We start from the raw sequence: 17,159 nt of genomic DNA, 5'->3' as shown, positions 1-17,159 counted from the left end.
AGACCACGTGCGAGGTACATGAAGATTTATATCAGGGAAGGAAATACATCTGTCAAAATTTTAAGGGTAAAGGTGAGGCCCTGGAATTTCTCGCTCACACCACCTCCGGTGGAAGAGCCTGCACACTCGAGGCAGCTCTGGAGAGCTCCTCTCGAGGGTATTTAGCCTACTCTTCCACACTCGGCACGGGTGGAGGAATGAGTTCGTGAAGTTTATGAGAGCAGTAACTGTGGTAGTTTGCGACAGAAGGGCGATAAGCGAGGTGGTGAGCGAGTGACCGGAGTGAATCCAGTGAGGGCTGGATCATCAATCAACCTGACTGCTCTGAGACATTGAACTCCATCAGGTGTGGTGACGTAAGAACGACGCGATCCATTCCAACAATGTTCCAACTTCGACCGAATTTGTGTTTGGAGTAGCCGGAATAATAGTACTGTGCTAAAGGAGGCTTCGCATCAAACAGAAATCCAAGCATAGAAAGCCTTGGACAGTGCGAGGGGTGTTCGTGCCACCGGAATTGTGTGCAGTCGGGCAGCCCTGGCGATCGGAAGGCTGAGCCTGCGCTGCACAGAGGCCCAGCTCAACTCCTTGGTCAAGGTGGCGATGAGCTCCTCAGCCTTTGGCCTCCCAAGCAACTGGGGTCTGGAGGTCTTCACGGAGATCGGGTCTGTTGCAGGTACCGCACGATCGGGTCTGTGGCCGGTGTTCAACTTCGTATGATTCGCACACTTTAAGGAATTAAATCCGGCTTCGGTGGCAATCGAGGTTGGGGGGAAGTTGTCATGGTAGTTAGCGCACTGCACTATGGACCAGGTGACCTTAGCCCCTGAGTTCGAATCCTGGTCACGGCTAACATCAATAGCGAGTGATATCTGAGCTGTCACGCGTTCTCTCCCCAACCTTGCTATTCACCAAACCACAATGACCACCAACGTGGTGATTTATGGCCCATTGCCAACATGGTAACTCATTTCTTTAGATCGGCTTTTTGTGTTCTGTTTGTTGTCCTTCCCCCGCACCTCCGAGTAGCACTGTTGGCTAAGTTCTTTGTGAAAGCAGTTCAACATACATACATGCATGGTGGGAAGAGGCCATCATCCACCAGTGGATAAAGGCACACTTTGCAAAGATGTCAATCATGGAATGTTGCCTCATCTTGTTTTATGTTGCAGTAGGTCTCTCCGATGTGGTCCTGTCAGCCTTGGTCAAAGAACAAATCGAGGGCCTCACATCGACCGCCATTGCAATTATGCCTCCACGGAAATTCGCTGTAAGTAATTACAAACGCACGTTTATAAATGTGGAGGAAAAACCCGCAGAACCCGACCCAGAGAAAAATACAAAACGACTACGGAGAGACACGCAAACTCTGAATATACAGCAGGCGTCAGGGTCGAGATCGAACCCACGACCTCCTGTATACCAGGCGAGGTAGTTAACAACTTGCCACCGTGGTGCCCCCACCTTATACGAAGTGCGTTCCAATAGTCCACGCCACGTGTTTCATTCACCGGTTTCCTGGGCGAGCTGCACCGGAACAGCTTAAATGTTTGAATTACCCCTCATACGTGTCCTGCATTGGCGAGACCGTTACTTATATATGCCAAACTAAGTGACAGAGCAATTAAATATGATGATTTATTCGTGAGGTTAATTAAGTGATAAAGCAAATTAAATATGATGGTTTATTCGTGAGGTTATTGGTGACTGGGCTGAGAGTTCCGGTTTAATGACGGGTTGTGTCATGAATTTGATCCCAGGCTCTGTGTGGTGGCAGCTCCGTGCTCTGACACGCGAAGATTCACCCCCTCGCCGCCCCCAGCAATTTGGTTATCACCATTCGAGGTCGCAATTTGATCCAACGGGTTGATTATTTTTAACCATTCAATTTTTTTAATTGTTTCATTTGTAATTTTGTCCACTTTATCACCCCCGATCTAACATTGGCTCATAATTTGTTTACAATTTGTGTAAATAGTAAATGGTCAATTCTCACATGCACGTTTCGATGCGTGCATCGCAAGTATATAATAATTGTAATCAATACAATAGATGCATCATTCCTCATCATCAGCCATGATCAATCCACCGCTGGATGAAGACTTCCCAAAGCATCATCTCTCACGGTCCCGCGACCAGGGTTGCGATTTCCGCATGGAAAATGCGGAAGGAGGGTTCAAATTTTCCCGCATTTTTGCTAAAGTCAACCGCAAACGGTGGAAAGACTACTCCTGTGACCGCGCGCTTTTAACAACACGTTCATGCGTTCTATTGGAAAGGATACATCATGTACATGTGCTCGTAATCACGGCTCCGCATTTGAATAAAGTATGTGGTTCTTGTGCGGAAATGCGGAAATCATATATTCATTCCAATCAGTAACTCAAAGCCCTACGTGATGCTGGGCTTTGCATGTATCCTTTCCAATAGAACGCATTAACGTGTTGTTAAAAGCGCGCGGTCACAGGAGTAGTCTTTCCACCGTTTTGCGGTTGACATTAGCAGAAATGCGGGAAAATTTGAACCCTCCTTCCGCATTTTCCATGCGGAAATCGCAACCCTGCCCGCGACGTAATTACAACTGATTGTCGACGCGGAAAAGCACCTTGGCGTGGGCCGCCAAGGAATGTTTCTACACCAGTGCGTAAATAACCTGCCACGATGCATTGCTAACATCCCCAGTAGTAACCCCCACTGAGCCACCCAGCCCTTTGCGTTCCTTCCCCCAGGTGGTGTTCGAGGTGAGCAGCCTGCAGCACTTCACGGCGGCGCAGGCGGAGGCGGTGACGGACGAGCAGCTGGAGCAGCTGTCGCCGCTGCAGCGGCACGCGCTGCTCAACGTGCGGCACCGCGGGGAGACGGTCCCCGACGGACGGGGTGAGTGGCCGTGCGATCGTCTTCCATCCCGTGCAGCGCGTGCTCGAAATCGCGCAGTAATTCAGCGCTGGGGTGCGTGCGTCCGTAATATATACCTATTTGTCGTTGTCCCCCCTCCACCGCCTTCCGTTCTATTGCAAATGTGTTATTGGAACTGTTGCAGAGCGGTGGAACCGTTCATGTTAGGGAGCGGCCCGCGGATGCGAATATCGCAGAGCCACTTACGAGATCCTTTCTATGCACGCCTTTTGTAGTTGCTCTTGCCAAATGCCTTTTTCCTTCGTAACCTATTCTGGCCCATGCTATGTTCTAGCCTGTACTGCCATTCGGGAGTGATTGGTGGTGCAAGTTGTTTAGCGCACGATGCTGTGAACCTGGTGAGTTCAATTACTGGCCATGACTAACTTTAGTGGCGAGCAATATCTAAACCAGTCCTGGGCCACCCACAGAAACAAATTCACACTGACCAAGCATTCACTCAACTCCCATTTGGGGACTATGGTGTAGGGAAGCCTTTATCCAGCAGTGGATGTCACTTACACTTGAGTGGCATTGAGCTTCTGTATGTGTGTGGAATGATGTGAATGTTTATGCTCATCCGCACTGTGCCGTGCATACACACTAGGCCCAACTCTCATCATGTGCAAGGTCCCATTGTATTAAGATGGTTGTGTTAGCCAGGTGAATGTTGTAGTTAAATTTAACGACTTAGGTTAGCAACACCCGATGTATGCAATGCGATGCAAAACACGTATCACTCTCATCTTTAAATCGATAACCAACTTTTCACTGGGAATGCAGTTTGTATTTTTGAAATATAACCTACCATATTATTTAGTTTTATGCAGTGCTAACTTAAGAAACGTATTGAAGGAGCCTTAACAAAACAAGTTTGAGTTATTAATGGGTACATTCTAGATTTGACGCTTTCGTGACTGTAAGGATTCATACTCTTTGTTTTTTTTGGTAAAGTCACGTAGGTAAAAAATTAAATAAATGAAAACAACTAAATTAACAACGAAATTAAATCAATTTAGCTGTATTCATTTCTTTAATTTTATTAATTACATTTTTTACCTACGTGACTTTACCGATAAAACCAAAGAGAATGGGTACATTCACAAATTATTCACATTTGCAATCATTCCTGCTAAATTTCAGCCAAAAGTAAGCCGTCATCCGCGTTGCTTGTTGTGTTGAATGCTCAATGGTATCTGTTTGATTTGTTTCAGGTCGTTCATCTGGTCGCCTTTTAAGGTCCCTAACTCCCATGACTACCACACTGCTCGTGGCTTTGTGTTTATACTAACTGGTGCTGGTGTTTACAGCTTGCAGCAAACAAGCAGCCTAAATGCAATCTTGACAATGCCTGTGGTTGATATTTTCAACAAACGAACCGTGGTGCTGTAAAATGTGATTTTAAACATATATTTAGACTTGGACATTTTCATTCTTCTTTGGCACGACTGTAAATAACTTTTGCTGAGTTTTAATTATCATTTCGTGTTCTGCAGTAAGCAAGGCTGATAGTCGACACATCGGTGAATATTTATTTTTAAGCTCGCGATACATAAGAATCAAAGTTTTTGATTTGTAGTATCGCGCGCTGAACCTGGCAACTCGAGTTCATTCTTGGCTACGGCTAACATCAGGGTTGTGTGATCTCTGAACCAATCCTGGCCTCCTGACGCCTTCACCAATCTACGCTGGTCAGCGTGGTGAAGTATGGTCAAACAGCCTCCCATGATCGTGACGGAGCAGGAAAGCCTTCATTAGTGAGTTGAGAAAGGGCTGAAAATATGTTTTATTAGGTTGCAATTAGTTCACATGAGCCCCTACAGCCACCAGTGGCTGCTACATTAACCGCAGAGTAAAAAAGAAAATAATGTATTATTTCATCTAATCACAACAAATCATCAAATTGTGTGGAGAGGTGAACCGTTAAACTTCTAGCTGACAAGTGCCGGTGCTTCCTATGTAAAACAGTGCCGTTTGTAAGTGTGGCACCACCATGGTCCTGTATATTGTGTACCCGGGTGGATCGTTGAGGCTGATTTCCAGAATTGAGCTCGACTGAAGAGAATGGATATATGTCGTGCAGTCGTTGGTTGGCACGTGTGTGTGCGCGCTTCACCTCACCATCTGGCCACCACGACCTGCGTAATCTCCTGTGTGCTCACATCTTATTGGTGGCTGTGTCTACAGTAGACTCTTGACACGACGAGCCCAACATTTAAGTTTTATTTGCAGGACTTCCGTAAAAGGAAGCATATTATATGTTTTGCAAAAAAAAAAGCAAACGGCACTTTGTCTTGATATTAAGACGGTTGTTTTGTATTGCTGTTTTTCTTCCAAGTGCATGTTTGAATTTGTAATTAAAATGTGACCTAGCAAATGTAGGAAACTATGTATTGTTAACAATTGCATTTGGTCGTGCATGAGTTGAGGTTTGCGTGTGTGGATCAAATCTTTGCATCCGGAACCTAAATCTTTCACAAGTACAGGCTTAGTCTTAGATCAGAACAAAATCTCTTCAGCGTGAGCGTAGATTAAAAAAAACAACCCTGACTAACATCAGCAGTAAATGCAATATCAAATGCTATTATAATCTAACCCTGAAACATTTTGATTGCATTTTAAGCCACACACATGCGCAACAATACTATTGGTTAAAATGGTGGCTGTCTAGGCCCGCGGTGCCCTTGCTTTGATTCAGTTGGCAAGGATCTCCTTCTGCATGGTGCTCATCCCGAGTGCGTCCTCAGTCAGTTGGCCGTACGTGTGTCCATACTGGAACTTGTATCCTACGGACAGATCACAGACAGCGTGTTAATAATCCAGAGCACCTGAATCCTGGGTAGCTTTAATCGGCCCCCATTTGGGGGAGAATTACTCATGATGTTGCGGCTGGACCGAGAATGTTGTGCACACGCGGAATGTATCCTCTCTGTGATTCCTGTTCTTTGGGTTCAAGAATAAAAATTATAACCCAGATCAACATCCCCATGTTAATTCAAAGCATAATGCAACAATACTAAACATTACTTATGACAGGTGCAGAAGTGGTGCAATCGACGTGGTGGCTCAGTGGAAGAGTGAGCAGCTCGCAATGGGAAGGTTGTGAGTTCAATTCCTATTTGAGGGTTGCCTCAGCCCATCACCCCACTCGGGGTTGATAAAGTGAGTACCACTTTGTGGGGAAGTCAACAGTGGTTGCCTTATAGATGGACTCACCCCCACCATAAGGATGTGCATTATCCACCGCTGCTCGTATGAGTAGGAAATCACATTGGCTTTAAAAAAATATATATGAGTGGTGCAATGATTAGCACCACTGTGCCAATCATTGCATCACTCATATAGACAGGATACATGCTGCTGCTGCCGCTAAATGCGCAATCTATTCGGTACTCGGGGCCCCTGAGTTTGATTGCCGGTGGAGGCGAACATCAATGATATCTGAACCTGTCCTGGACCTCCCCTCTCGCCTTCAACTTCTATGGTGAAGAATGAACAATCGACAATGTGGGAGAGGAATTCCAAAGTGGAGCAGTGCGAGGAAAGAAGCACGGAGAGATGTGTTTTGACCGGCACTACTGCGGTTGACCAGAGTGTGGATGAGCCAAAACAGTAACGATATTAGTGCGATAAGCAGGCGACCGACCGCCGTCAAGCGAGCGACTGGAGTGGAAGCAGTGCGAGCAAATCGTTGTGCACCTGGGACGTAGCCCGTGTAGTTGGGGATGAGGCCCATGTCCGGGGCATAGATGACATTCCTGCTGGGTGGCTGCGCTCCCTTGTGCTGCACGATGTCGGGGAGGTGCCCAGGCAGCGCCGTCAAGGTCGCCACCGCCTTGCCTTCGTGGTGGGTGTGCGGGCGCATCCCGTCCAGGAGATCGGGCTTCCAGGGGGACAGCGGCGCCATCGTGCCGCCCCTCCACGCGCTGGTCCTGTCCAGCTTGGAGCTAAACTCTCGGAGCGCGCGGTTCGTCGTGACCGGGTACCCGGCCCCGATCAGGAAGCGCTCGCGTGGTACGTAGCCCGTGTATCCTGCAGAAAGCGTGGCAGCGGCGTGGCATTTACGAGTTGTTGCGGCTGGTGTGCGCGTCTCGCAATGATGGAGCTGCCATCGTTGAAGCGGTGATTGTAATAATAATAAGAAGAATCGTTATATTTATATAGTATTTGAACGACTCAAACCCAAAACGCCTTACATCTCACGTCAAACAATTCTCAGGGCACCCCCATTGGCAGCTGTCCCTGTGCAACACAAGGTGACTTAGCATCAGCTTGCGGTAGGTATTGGTTTGCCAGTAGGGGACGATGATTGCTATGTGTAAATTTACGAATTTGCAGGTCATTTTTCGAATTTGGAAAAATTGGACCGAGGAGCCGGCACAGGATGGTCTGCTAATTCCTAATGACGATAGGGGACCTTTAGTGTCCACTGTGAACAGACGATGCACATTAATGATTAATACTCCGACAGTAATAACAAGGGCGGCCTGCTGGCTTTGAATCCGCCAACCTCTGCAACAAGCGGCAAACGTGCTACCGACGATGGATCGTGAAGATATTGGATGATGCCGATTGTTCATGAATGATGATGATAATGTTCACGATCATTACATTACAGTGTCATTGATGATGGCGGTGCTTGCGTGATGCTCGACACGCACCAGACATGAACCACTTGTAGGGGTCGTCACTGCCCATGTTGTACGGGGAGTTGAGGACTCGGAGGGCGGGAGACGAGCGGTACAGGGGCACTTCCTTGGCCAGGCACGTCAGCGGACGGCTCGGCATCTGACACAGTCACAGCCCGGGCCACACAGCCGGTCGAGTCAGTCACGTGTGTTAACGTGTAAAGATCACCTGGAGCTTCTTCACGGCTTGCTGGGTGTTTCGTCTGCATTGTGATGTGTTTCATCTGACAGGGCAAACACAATCTCTTCACCTTCCCACGCCACGCATATCCATTCATTTGCTGTATCCAGAATGATTGACACCAAACAAAGAGGGATTTCTACAGCTCTATGCACACCTATGTAAACTGAATATTGCTCAATAAAAAATGACCTTGTGATTATTCTTTGGGTCTTTCGGTAAAGTCACGTAGATAGGTTGAAATAAAATAACAAAAACTACGACGTTTCGATTGCAACACAAGCGTTCGTCATCCGGAAAAGGGTGATTCATTGTGATTCATTGTTATTTTTACATAAATCTAACACTCCATTATATTCAATTTAATTAACACATTTTATTCACTGCTGGACGAATGCTTGCTTCCCCATGCTGTGTCGGTCATGGGGGTTGTTTAACTATATTTCACCATATTGGTTAGTGGGTTGATGAAGGAAGTAGGGGGAGGGGGGCGAAGCAGGACACACACTTGGAACTGTTTAAATATCACTCGTGGTCAAGAATTGAACTCGGCCAGTTTCGTAGTGTAGTGTGCTAACCACTGCCCCACCACTCCACCCATTAATAGTAAGTGCCCTTAAAAAACAAACTGACAGCCCGCTGAGATAAATGGCCTCTTTTTCAAAGGACGCCTGTGTCAGTACAGGACAGTACAACATAACAAAACGCAATATAGGACCAAATCCTATAATAAAAAACAACTTAATACAAGCAGCTATCTGTCAAGATACCCCGATTAAAGTTTTACGTTTTTTATCAGACGGTTGTATGCAAATACCCAGGTACCGTATTTAAAGAATGTAACCATTTCAATGCCATAGGCAGATAAGGCGCTCAAATTATACCGCACACGGAATCAATATTGAGATGGATTTAGGGCTGACGATTGTTAAACAATACGGTCCGCTTGCATTTAATTTAAGACTTAAGAGCGACATCCCATCGGATAGTTTTGTTGACCCAGTGGCTTATGCGTTCTCAACATTGGCAGCATATATAGGGCCCTAAGCAGAACTCCGTTCTGTCTCCACACATAAATAAGAAAGTCTTAGTCTATCAGTCTATTGGCTTTCCAGACCAATGCCATAATCAAGCAGCATTTGTTTAAGCAAGAAAGTTCTGCACCCTTTTCGACCTTCTGCGTCTCATCGGCACAACGGCAGGCTCGTTAACACGAACCGACCGAGCCAGACAACCGATGACAACACGCATTGCACCTTGAAAGTGACGTGCTCGCTCGGCGAATCGCCTCCTCTGCGTTCAGCGACACTGCCCCTGGAGTGGAACCCACCATCGATCCCACCACCACCCCCGCCACCCGCTGAGCCATAGGTTCGAGCCCGGAACCTGGTCTCCCCGTCGAGGGACGTTGTCTGCAGGCGCCGCTTGGTCGCCACTCGCTGCTCCTTCTCGAAGAGACGGAGCGCATCGCGACACGTATCCGCGTACGTGTGCGAGAAGAAGCACTCGGCTCGTGGGATGAACCCTAAAAAAGGGAGCAACACACGTACGCAGTATAATTGAACAACTGTCGTCTATTGTGTTCTTGTGAATGGCAATATGTTAAGGAGATGAATGCCAGTGTCGAGGTCTGCTCGCCACGAGAGGGCTTCAGGCGAGAGTTCGTCTAGTTTTGCAATCCCTCCACAGAAGGAGCGCAGACAGCAGTGGCTTACTTTCAGGTTCATAGTTCGAGTTGCACGGCCACAATCGCACTACTGTGCCATTGTCTTTCATTTTCAATCTCTTAACGAGATGCGCGTATCGTCCTGTTGATGTTCTGATGCGGTTGATAGTTACACTGGTGTCTTCGAGAAATTCCAAATCCAGTCCCAAACGTACCAGGCATATTGAAGATGTGATGTGATATCAAAATTCAGCACGCTCCAAATGTAGCACTTCCCAGGTGCAAATCTCCATGGGTGTTTATGTTCATAAACGATCAACGAAAGTGTTAAAAAATCTTTGCCTCTCCCCCCCCCCCCCCCCCCCCATGTTTTGCAATAAATGTGGTTTACGAATTTCACTCCGTGATCAGAATATACTTATCTACATTTCAAATGTCCTCTCTCTAAACCTTCTGGAATTGATATTGTGCACTCACGACGCGCTATATAAATAACACATACGCGACAAGAACCCCCGCATAGCCTACATAGAGCTGGAGAGGGCAAGTGCTGTGAGTGAAAGTTTTTAAAAGCAAAGCACGCATTCACAATTAAGCATCCGGATGTACAGAATTATTCCGGATAAATCAATCACAAGCACAACGCCTCTGGTTAATCTTGCAAAAGGGACAGTTTGGATCCACGTGCTCTCATCGAATGACGTAAATGAGGTTGAATTCATTGAGTGTTTCATTTGTTCCGCTTTGGGTCCTGTGGATAGGACTGGTGAACCCGCCTGGCTCAAGCGCCGCGCCAAGGGAGGGATAGGAAGCTGCTCTCTAATCAACCCAGACAGGCGCGCGCGTTGCTTTGAGCTGATAAGCGCTTAAATAAGGCGCAATGGCATCGCCAGCTCTCTCATTAGTGGTCGATTAGTGTTGAAATGTCAGCATTGTTAAACGTGGCTGAATTCTAATGATACATTTATTATACGGAGCTGAAACGAGGCCAAATTGCAAGCATGCGTTTAGATGACTATGTAGATTATTTGGGTGCTATACATTTCCACATGATTAGCCACTTTGTTGAGCTATCGTTTGTGCCCAGGTCGCTTCTGAAAAATAAGATAATAGCTCAGTGGGCTTTATCTTGTAAAATAAAAAACTAGTTTAGTTCAATATTTATTTTTAGTAATTTGCTCACTTTTCCTATCCAGTACTTAGTACTCCTCTCGTGTTTTGTGTTGTTTGTTGGTGTAACTTGCTGATCCGCCCCTACTGGGCATCTGTGCAAAAAAAATAACTCTTTAGCTCATCGGATTCCTCGAGTACAGGTAAAAAAATAATGATTCTTATAATAGCTCATAATTATTATTAAAATGTAATAGACCTTCGTCCATCCATTGAACGATGAAACCCATTGCCCCCCTTCATTCGGTGTTGGAGTTGTTTGACAATGCTTTGCCACGCGGGTGGGTGAAGGGAGTTTGGGGAACGCACGAGCCCAAGACCGCTTGAGAAATTCCTCGCCACTGATGTGAGCCGGTTTCGGGCATCGAACTCGGGACGCCGGGTTGCGCAGCGCAGTGGGCTAAGAACCGAGCCACAGCTCCAACCCAAAACAACTTCATCTTATATCTTTATAAATAGCGCCTTTATCCAAGGCGCTTTACAAGGGTAACGAGTGGTACGATGAGGGTAGCTAAAAGTGATGTGGTGAATAGTGATATGGTAAATAGTGATATGGTAAATAGTGATATGGTAAATAGTGATATGGTAAATAGGGATGTGATATGGGGGGGGGGAGGTGAGTGGGTACGGGAATCACGGGGGTTGGTGCCTCGGGATGGAGGGAAGGACGGGTCAGGGAGAAGAGGTGGCTGGCTCTTGAGGGAGAAGCGGACGCGAGACACAGGGAGTTGGTGGCATGCTGAGTGTGGAGGGGAAGTTTGTCCCAATGTGCACCGAGCGCTGGCAGCGGTCTGTCTAATTCGGGCTGCATGCACGCAGCGTTTCGTTATTAATTTACGTGAATATACAAAGACAAAAACAAAGATCCCCCGTATAGCCTTAACAGACTGTAGGGTCAAGTGCTGTTAGCGAGCACCTATGAAGGCCGGCACGGCACACAAGGGGGTGGGTGGCCAACACCACGCCCGGCCGCCTTTGTCTCCCTAGTGGCGATGTTTACACATCGCACCGGGTTCTCATTTGAGGCTGAGTCGACCTAGGGGAGGCCCAGGACCGGTTCAGTTAATCGTCACTTGGTGTATGGCCGTGAGCGTGAATCGAACCCGGGTTCGCCAGGTTCGTAGAGCAGCTTCATTACATTGAAGCGGGAGAGTACTTGCGTTAAAGCTCGTATTGCTCAATGGCGAGACGCTGGCCTCAACGAAGCACTGTGCTATCTGATCTCAGGGGGGTCGGATTTGAATCCGTAACCTTTGTTACACTGACGTGCCCACGTGTCCTGGTCCAGTCCCCTTGGCTACAGCGCGACAACACGGCACGAGGCCAGGGGAAATAGGACCACAGATAGAAGTATTGCTGAACACTCAACCCTTTCCAACATGTTTCGCGTCGAAAGTATTTGACTCGCAATAATCTGTTTCCTTTTCAGCGGCAGAACGAACGAGATGACGACTAATGGCGTGAGACGTCATCACATTGGCTGCTGAGGCTTATCCATGAATGCTGCAGTGCCGGATTATCCCAGTAGCAAAAGTAGCTACATATGTATGTAGGTAGATACGGACCACGCACTTTCAAGGGCCCCGCGCTAAATGCTTTAAAGATATCAATTCCGGTTCAGTGATTCTGCACTTGCTCTATTACTATAGTACTATACCGCCTTCAACTTTTATGAACGACTGGGTGTTTAAGGTTAGCGATTTGTCGTATTATCTGGCTGTATATCAAATGAAAAAATACAATTTACTAAGCAAGTAAAATTGTTGTGTTTTAATATTAACGTGTTTTAACATTTATTTAGGGCCCCTTTATAACATATGCTACAGGCCCAACACTTGCTTAATCCGACACTGCAATACTGTTTTCAACGCTTTGATCAACGTGTCATGTTTTATATGGGAGAAGCCACCAATATTGACACAACTTTATACAAACATTTAATTGACATTGGATCTTTTCTTCTTGACGAGTCGATAGATGTATGCACGTAAGTAGACTTCTTTCGCACCGTACGTTAAACCAACCGTGCTCCAGGCAGACAGATGGACAGAGCGAAATGAAAACAAGATGATGGTGATTTAAAGCTTTCGTGACCTCAGGGATTCATATTCTTGGTTCTTTCGGTAAAGTCACGTAGAAGGGAAATAATAAAATAATGAAAATAAAACATAATATAATAAAATTCTCACGACGTTTCGGCCACAATCCAAGCATCCGTCCTCAGGTGAAGAAACAGAGCTGTCGGAAAGACATCGTCTTAATGAACACTGCTAAGCCTGGCAGCGTATTTTAAGCTGGGTGGGAGGAAGAGAGAGACCTGACAAAGGAGTTTACGTGACTTTCCCGAAAGAACCAAGAATAAGATGATGGTGATGATGATGACGACGATGACGCACCCGTGTATCCGGGCACCATGCTGGCTGTCAGTTTCTGAGCGTCGGACACGGGGCGTCTCTGCGACATGCGCTGGTGACCAGGGGATCCCGGTGGGGGTCGCGGTTGGACCGGCCGCCCACTCTGCAGCACCAGCTTGTCCGAGTGAGCCACGGCAGGGTCGCGCAGCAGCTGGCCCGTCTGTTGCCCGTACGTGCTGCCCACGTTGTACTTGTACTGGGGGCAGTAGCCGCGGTACCTGTTGGTGGAATCGGCAGAGAGGCGAGTGGAATCACCGTGACCTGAGCCGGCTCGTACCAAGTTACTACGTACGAGGGGAGTCAGGGGCGAGAGGAAAGGAAAGACATGTTACTGTCTTCCCAGATTTGTCACAAAAGTCTAGCATCGTCCGTGATCAATTCAAGCCGTGATCAACCCACTCCTGAATGTCATCAGGCATGATCAATCCACAAAGAGATGAAGCACGATTATTTTGTAAATAGCCAAAAATGAATGTTTAACACGTAGGCATTCGCGACCAATATCATCCTTAATAGAAGTTTTTGGGTGAGATCGCGTCAATATATGAATGTGTCGTTAAAACCCGCCACCACCCGACACACCCAACTAGTAAGTGTTGTCACGTAACCAGAACATGCCAATTCGTCACGAGTACAGCACACCGGTGTGTTGGAGAGCCAAGCCACAACATTTACAGCTTCATCAGTTGTAATTACTGGCGAAACGTCGTACTAAGATTGTAAATGTTGTGGCCTGGCTCTCCAACCCACCGGTGTGCTGTACTAGTGACGAATTGGCACGTTCTGTTTACGTGACAACCCTTACTAGTTGGCTGTGTCGGGTGGTGGCGGGTTTTAACGAAACATTTATATAGTTACGCGATCTAACCCCCAAAAAAAACCTCAATTATAGTCCAAATAAAGTCTGCCCGTGTTCTCTATTCTGGACTTTATTTGGAACACTTCTCTCATCTATCATCGGTCCTGATCAGTCCCAAGCCACGATCAATTTCACCGCTGAATGTCATCAGCCATGCTCAATCTACTGCCGAATGAATGTTGTGTGCTGAAGCCCACCTACGTTTTTTGTTACTTAACAAAGAGACAAATAACCCTTGCGGATCCGTACGACCGAACCCCACTTCCCTGATATTGGCGCGATGTCGTCGGATCTCGGAATGCAACAAGCGGGGTTTAAGCTCGGTTAGTCCTTGACTCGGACTGCCCGGGAATATCGCATTTGCTGTAAGGAGGGTTGGCCTGCGGAGGCGGCCATGAGACGGGAGCCACTTGTGTGTTATTCATTCTTGAATCGATCTGTGCGGAGCGTTTAAGTGTTCACCCTTACGGTAGGCCTGTTGGTGTTTATCCATCTCCTCTCGTGTCTTGCCACAAGGCAAACAATTCGTGGGTTTGGCCAAACATACCAATTGCAGGACACCCCCTGAAGAAAAAAAAAACACCCAACACTGTTGGGACTTCGGGGAGGCTTTCTTTGAAATGTAAATACGTCTTGCATAGCTAATGGAATGTGCGTTGCAAGGGTTCCAATATTGGCAAGTTTTCAATGATTAGAGAGATCCCATGTTCGGTCTCAACTTGAGCGAACCGTGGCTGGCAAACTTTTAAGTATTTTTAAATCCTTTATATTAAGTTCACTTGCTTGCTTGCGCGCTTACGACCGTGCAAATCTTTTGGTCGTTTTTTAACCCACTTCCCGTGATCCAATCGAGCTGACATTTTGCACACAGACTCGTTGTGCGTGACAATTTATTTTCGTGAAAAAAAATTTCCATAACTTTACACTTTTTAGGAATTTATTTTTTATATTTAATTACCAATTGCTTAATGGTGGCAGGCAATCATCTGACCCATAGATGGCAGCCATCTCAAGCCAGAGGACGAGAGGACTCTAGCCGCCACGCATATAAAGGATTTATAGTGAAAAACTTTGTTTTTACGGGTTAATTTTGTTTTTATTCGTACTGGAAGTACTGTACATCAAAACACAATAGCAACTAAGTAAAAACATTGCAATATCGTTACAATGCATATCGTATAATTTCCTGGAAAAAAATTATACAACAGCGACACTAGGATGGAATGCGTATTATAAATTTGAATTATTATTACTCGTGAGGCGTATATTGACCGGTGAACGTGTACACTATTCCCAGGTTGCTGTGTGTGTGTGTGACCCCGTTACCGTGTTGCCAATAGCACTCAGTGGAAGTCGTCACTACCCCCTTCTTAACTCCAGTCGCTATAGAGACACGTACACAATTGCAGCCCGCACACGCCCAGCTCTTTGCGGGGGTCTTTGCTTGAGCAAGTTCACACACACACACAAAGAACCCCCCCCCCCCACCCCCCGTAGCCCTTAACACACTGTTGGGGTAAGAATTGTTAGTGAGCACCTATTAAGGGAGCGGGTGTTCGTGGGCAGCATCGCACAGGGCTGTCTTTGTCTCCCCAGCGATGATTTGTTACACACCGTGCCGCCAGGAAAACTCACTCGAGGCTAAGTCGACGGAGGGGAGGGCCCAAGACGGGTTCGGATATCACTCCCTACCGCTGTCAGCCATGGCCGATAATCCAATTCGGGTGGCTTGATTCGTAACATTGTGCATTAACACCACTACGCAACCGCTCCCCAACACACACACAAACATACATAAGCACTGAATAGACCAATAGGGCTCTAAGTAGTGGAGTTACTTGTTCGTTGCTTAGGCGTCACACGAGTTTTAGAGGCTCGCATTGGCAGTGTGACGTGGATCTCCAATGCTATGTCGCAATGGTGCGCATTGCGTGGGTGCATTGTGGTCTGTGATATCCGAGTCCGTCATGCCCTCCTGCCCCTCGCTTCAACCAGCCCGTATTGACCAGTCTGGTGAAGTATGGTCTCTCAGCTAGCAGTAGACAGTGCCGTGAATAATTCTGACTCCAGTGACTCCGTCATCCCGAGAGCCGGAGCGACCAAAGTTACCCAGCAGCGTTTGTTTCAGCAGGAAAACCCTCGAACGGGTTTCGATCTCACGAATTCTCATCAGCAGCACGGAGCTATGCTTTGATCGTAATTTACGGATTGCAAGACGTCTTATAATGAGGGTAAAAGTGCGTCTTATAATCCGTAGAATACGGTGCGTGCGTGATGAATGTGATGTATACACGTGGCGAAGATTTCGCCCCCCGTGTCACTCACCCGGGGATGTAGTGCGGCTCTGCGGTCATCAGCAGCGAGCTGATCTTGGGAGGAAAAACGTCTTGGTCCATTTCACCTTCTCGCTTGAAAATACAATTTGAAAGAACAAACCAAAAAAAATAAACTATAAAGGAAAGAATACACGTATAACGACACAGACACGCGCACACACACACAACTCGCAAACTCACCGCACGGATACAACTTTGAAGAGCCACCCTCGATGAGACCGGCCAGATTGCCCGTGTGGGGCACCGCGTGCCAACCTTACCGCTTCGCCCTCTGCCGTGAACGCCGCCTGTGGTGTTTGCCCGTTGGCGATGCCGCTATTTAAGCCACCTCGACTTGTGCTTTCGTTCGCCACTCGCTCACTCTTTGCGGGCCAAAGCCCTCCCCCGAGAGGGCGACCGCTCAAGCAGGCACTGCCCCGCTGGAAGGCGGGACGCTGGCACCTAGGAGATGGTGTTGTGACATGCACCAACAAAACCCATCGCCATGCGCGTAACTCGAACGCGCGTGTCACGCCTGTGGCGACGATCCGCACGACGATTGTTGATTGTCATAGAACGTCTTATTCGCGCGCGTGTGCGGGGGGGGTTGACTCTTGTCGTAGAAATGTGGAATTTCCACCGAGGCTCTGTTGTAGGGATGTGGAGCTATCCACCTTCGGCCGAGGGCTGTAGGAAAGAGTTTAAAACCATTATGGACTGAATCGAATGCATTGCATGCCGAACTTATTTCGCACCGTACGTAGGCAACCGTGCAAATCGGAGATGTATTGGAGCTGTCCTATGTGTTGTTAGTCCTTACTATAGCGGGTGGGTGGGTGTGTTAGAGGCGTTGTTATGCACAGCTCTGCTGTACTGTCGCATGCGGAACGTGTATTTTTTTTTACCACCGCCTCTGAGCGTTAATGCCAGAGAAGGGACTCTTTGTGCATTTGGTAGTGTGTGTGTGCAGA

The 17,159-nt window shown here is 47.4% G+C and overlaps 2 protein-coding genes across 6 annotated transcripts in view; one reads left to right on the top strand and one right to left on the bottom strand.

Annotated features, from left to right (window-relative positions):
• The window catches only part of STRC (stereocilin), a 33,018-nt gene extending 28,759 nt beyond the window's left edge, over positions 1 to 4,259 (top strand). The window contains exons 25-28 of the mRNA XM_061553592.1: positions 528 to 676; positions 1,173 to 1,270; positions 2,730 to 2,877; positions 4,110 to 4,259. Coding sequence (XP_061409576.1) covers positions 528 to 676; positions 1,173 to 1,270; positions 2,730 to 2,877; positions 4,110 to 4,186 — 472 coding nt within the window. The 3' untranslated portion in view covers positions 4,187 to 4,259. The remainder of the gene's footprint in view (positions 1 to 527; positions 677 to 1,172; positions 1,271 to 2,729; positions 2,878 to 4,109) is intronic.
• An 843-nt stretch (positions 4,260 to 5,102) lies between these two features.
• CIMIP2B (ciliary microtubule inner protein 2B) lies at positions 5,103 to 16,633 on the bottom strand. 5 transcript variants are annotated; one of them, XM_061553593.1, is made up of 7 exons: positions 16,470 to 16,633; positions 16,199 to 16,281; positions 12,997 to 13,232; positions 9,021 to 9,289; positions 7,557 to 7,683; positions 6,595 to 6,927; positions 5,103 to 5,681 (listed from the first exon to the last, which is right to left on the bottom strand). In XM_061553593.1, exons 2-7 carry the CDS (start codon positions 16,267 to 16,269, stop codon positions 5,590 to 5,592), a joined length of 1,128 nt encoding a protein of 375 aa, XP_061409577.1. In that variant the 5' UTR covers positions 16,270 to 16,281; positions 16,470 to 16,633; the 3' UTR covers positions 5,103 to 5,589. The 5 variants fall into 5 exon arrangements, with proteins under 5 accessions (XP_061409577.1, XP_061409580.1, XP_061409581.1 ...); XM_061553596.1 differs by having other exon boundaries at positions 16,199 to 16,277; positions 16,470 to 16,617; XM_061553597.1 differs by having other exon boundaries at positions 16,199 to 16,274; positions 16,470 to 16,583.
• Between the last annotated feature and the right edge of the window lie 526 nt (positions 16,634 to 17,159).

Source organism: Lethenteron reissneri, chromosome 18 (genome assembly GCF_015708825.2).
Source record: "Lethenteron reissneri isolate LAM-NWPU_2019-01 chromosome 18, ASM1570882v1, whole genome shotgun sequence".
In the NCBI taxonomy this organism is placed as follows: domain Eukaryota; kingdom Metazoa; phylum Chordata; class Hyperoartia; order Petromyzontiformes; family Petromyzontidae; genus Lethenteron; species Lethenteron reissneri.
This window is presented reverse-complemented; position numbering and strand designations above follow the sequence as displayed.

Excerpts from the sequence above, each read along its gene's own strand:
- CIMIP2B (XM_061553593.1), bottom strand. The coding sequence starts at position 16,269 with ATGGACCAAGACGTTTTTCCTCCCAAGATCAGCTCGCTGCTGATGACC. Across the intron at positions 13,233-16,198 it reads GAGCCGCACTACATCCCCGG|GTACCGCGGCTACTGCCCCC; the intron begins GTGAGTGACACG and ends TTCCACCAACAG. Across the intron at positions 7,684-9,020 it reads GCGAGCACGTCACTTTCAAG|ATGCCGAGCCGTCCGCTGAC; the intron begins GTGCAATGCGTG and ends TGACTGTGTCAG.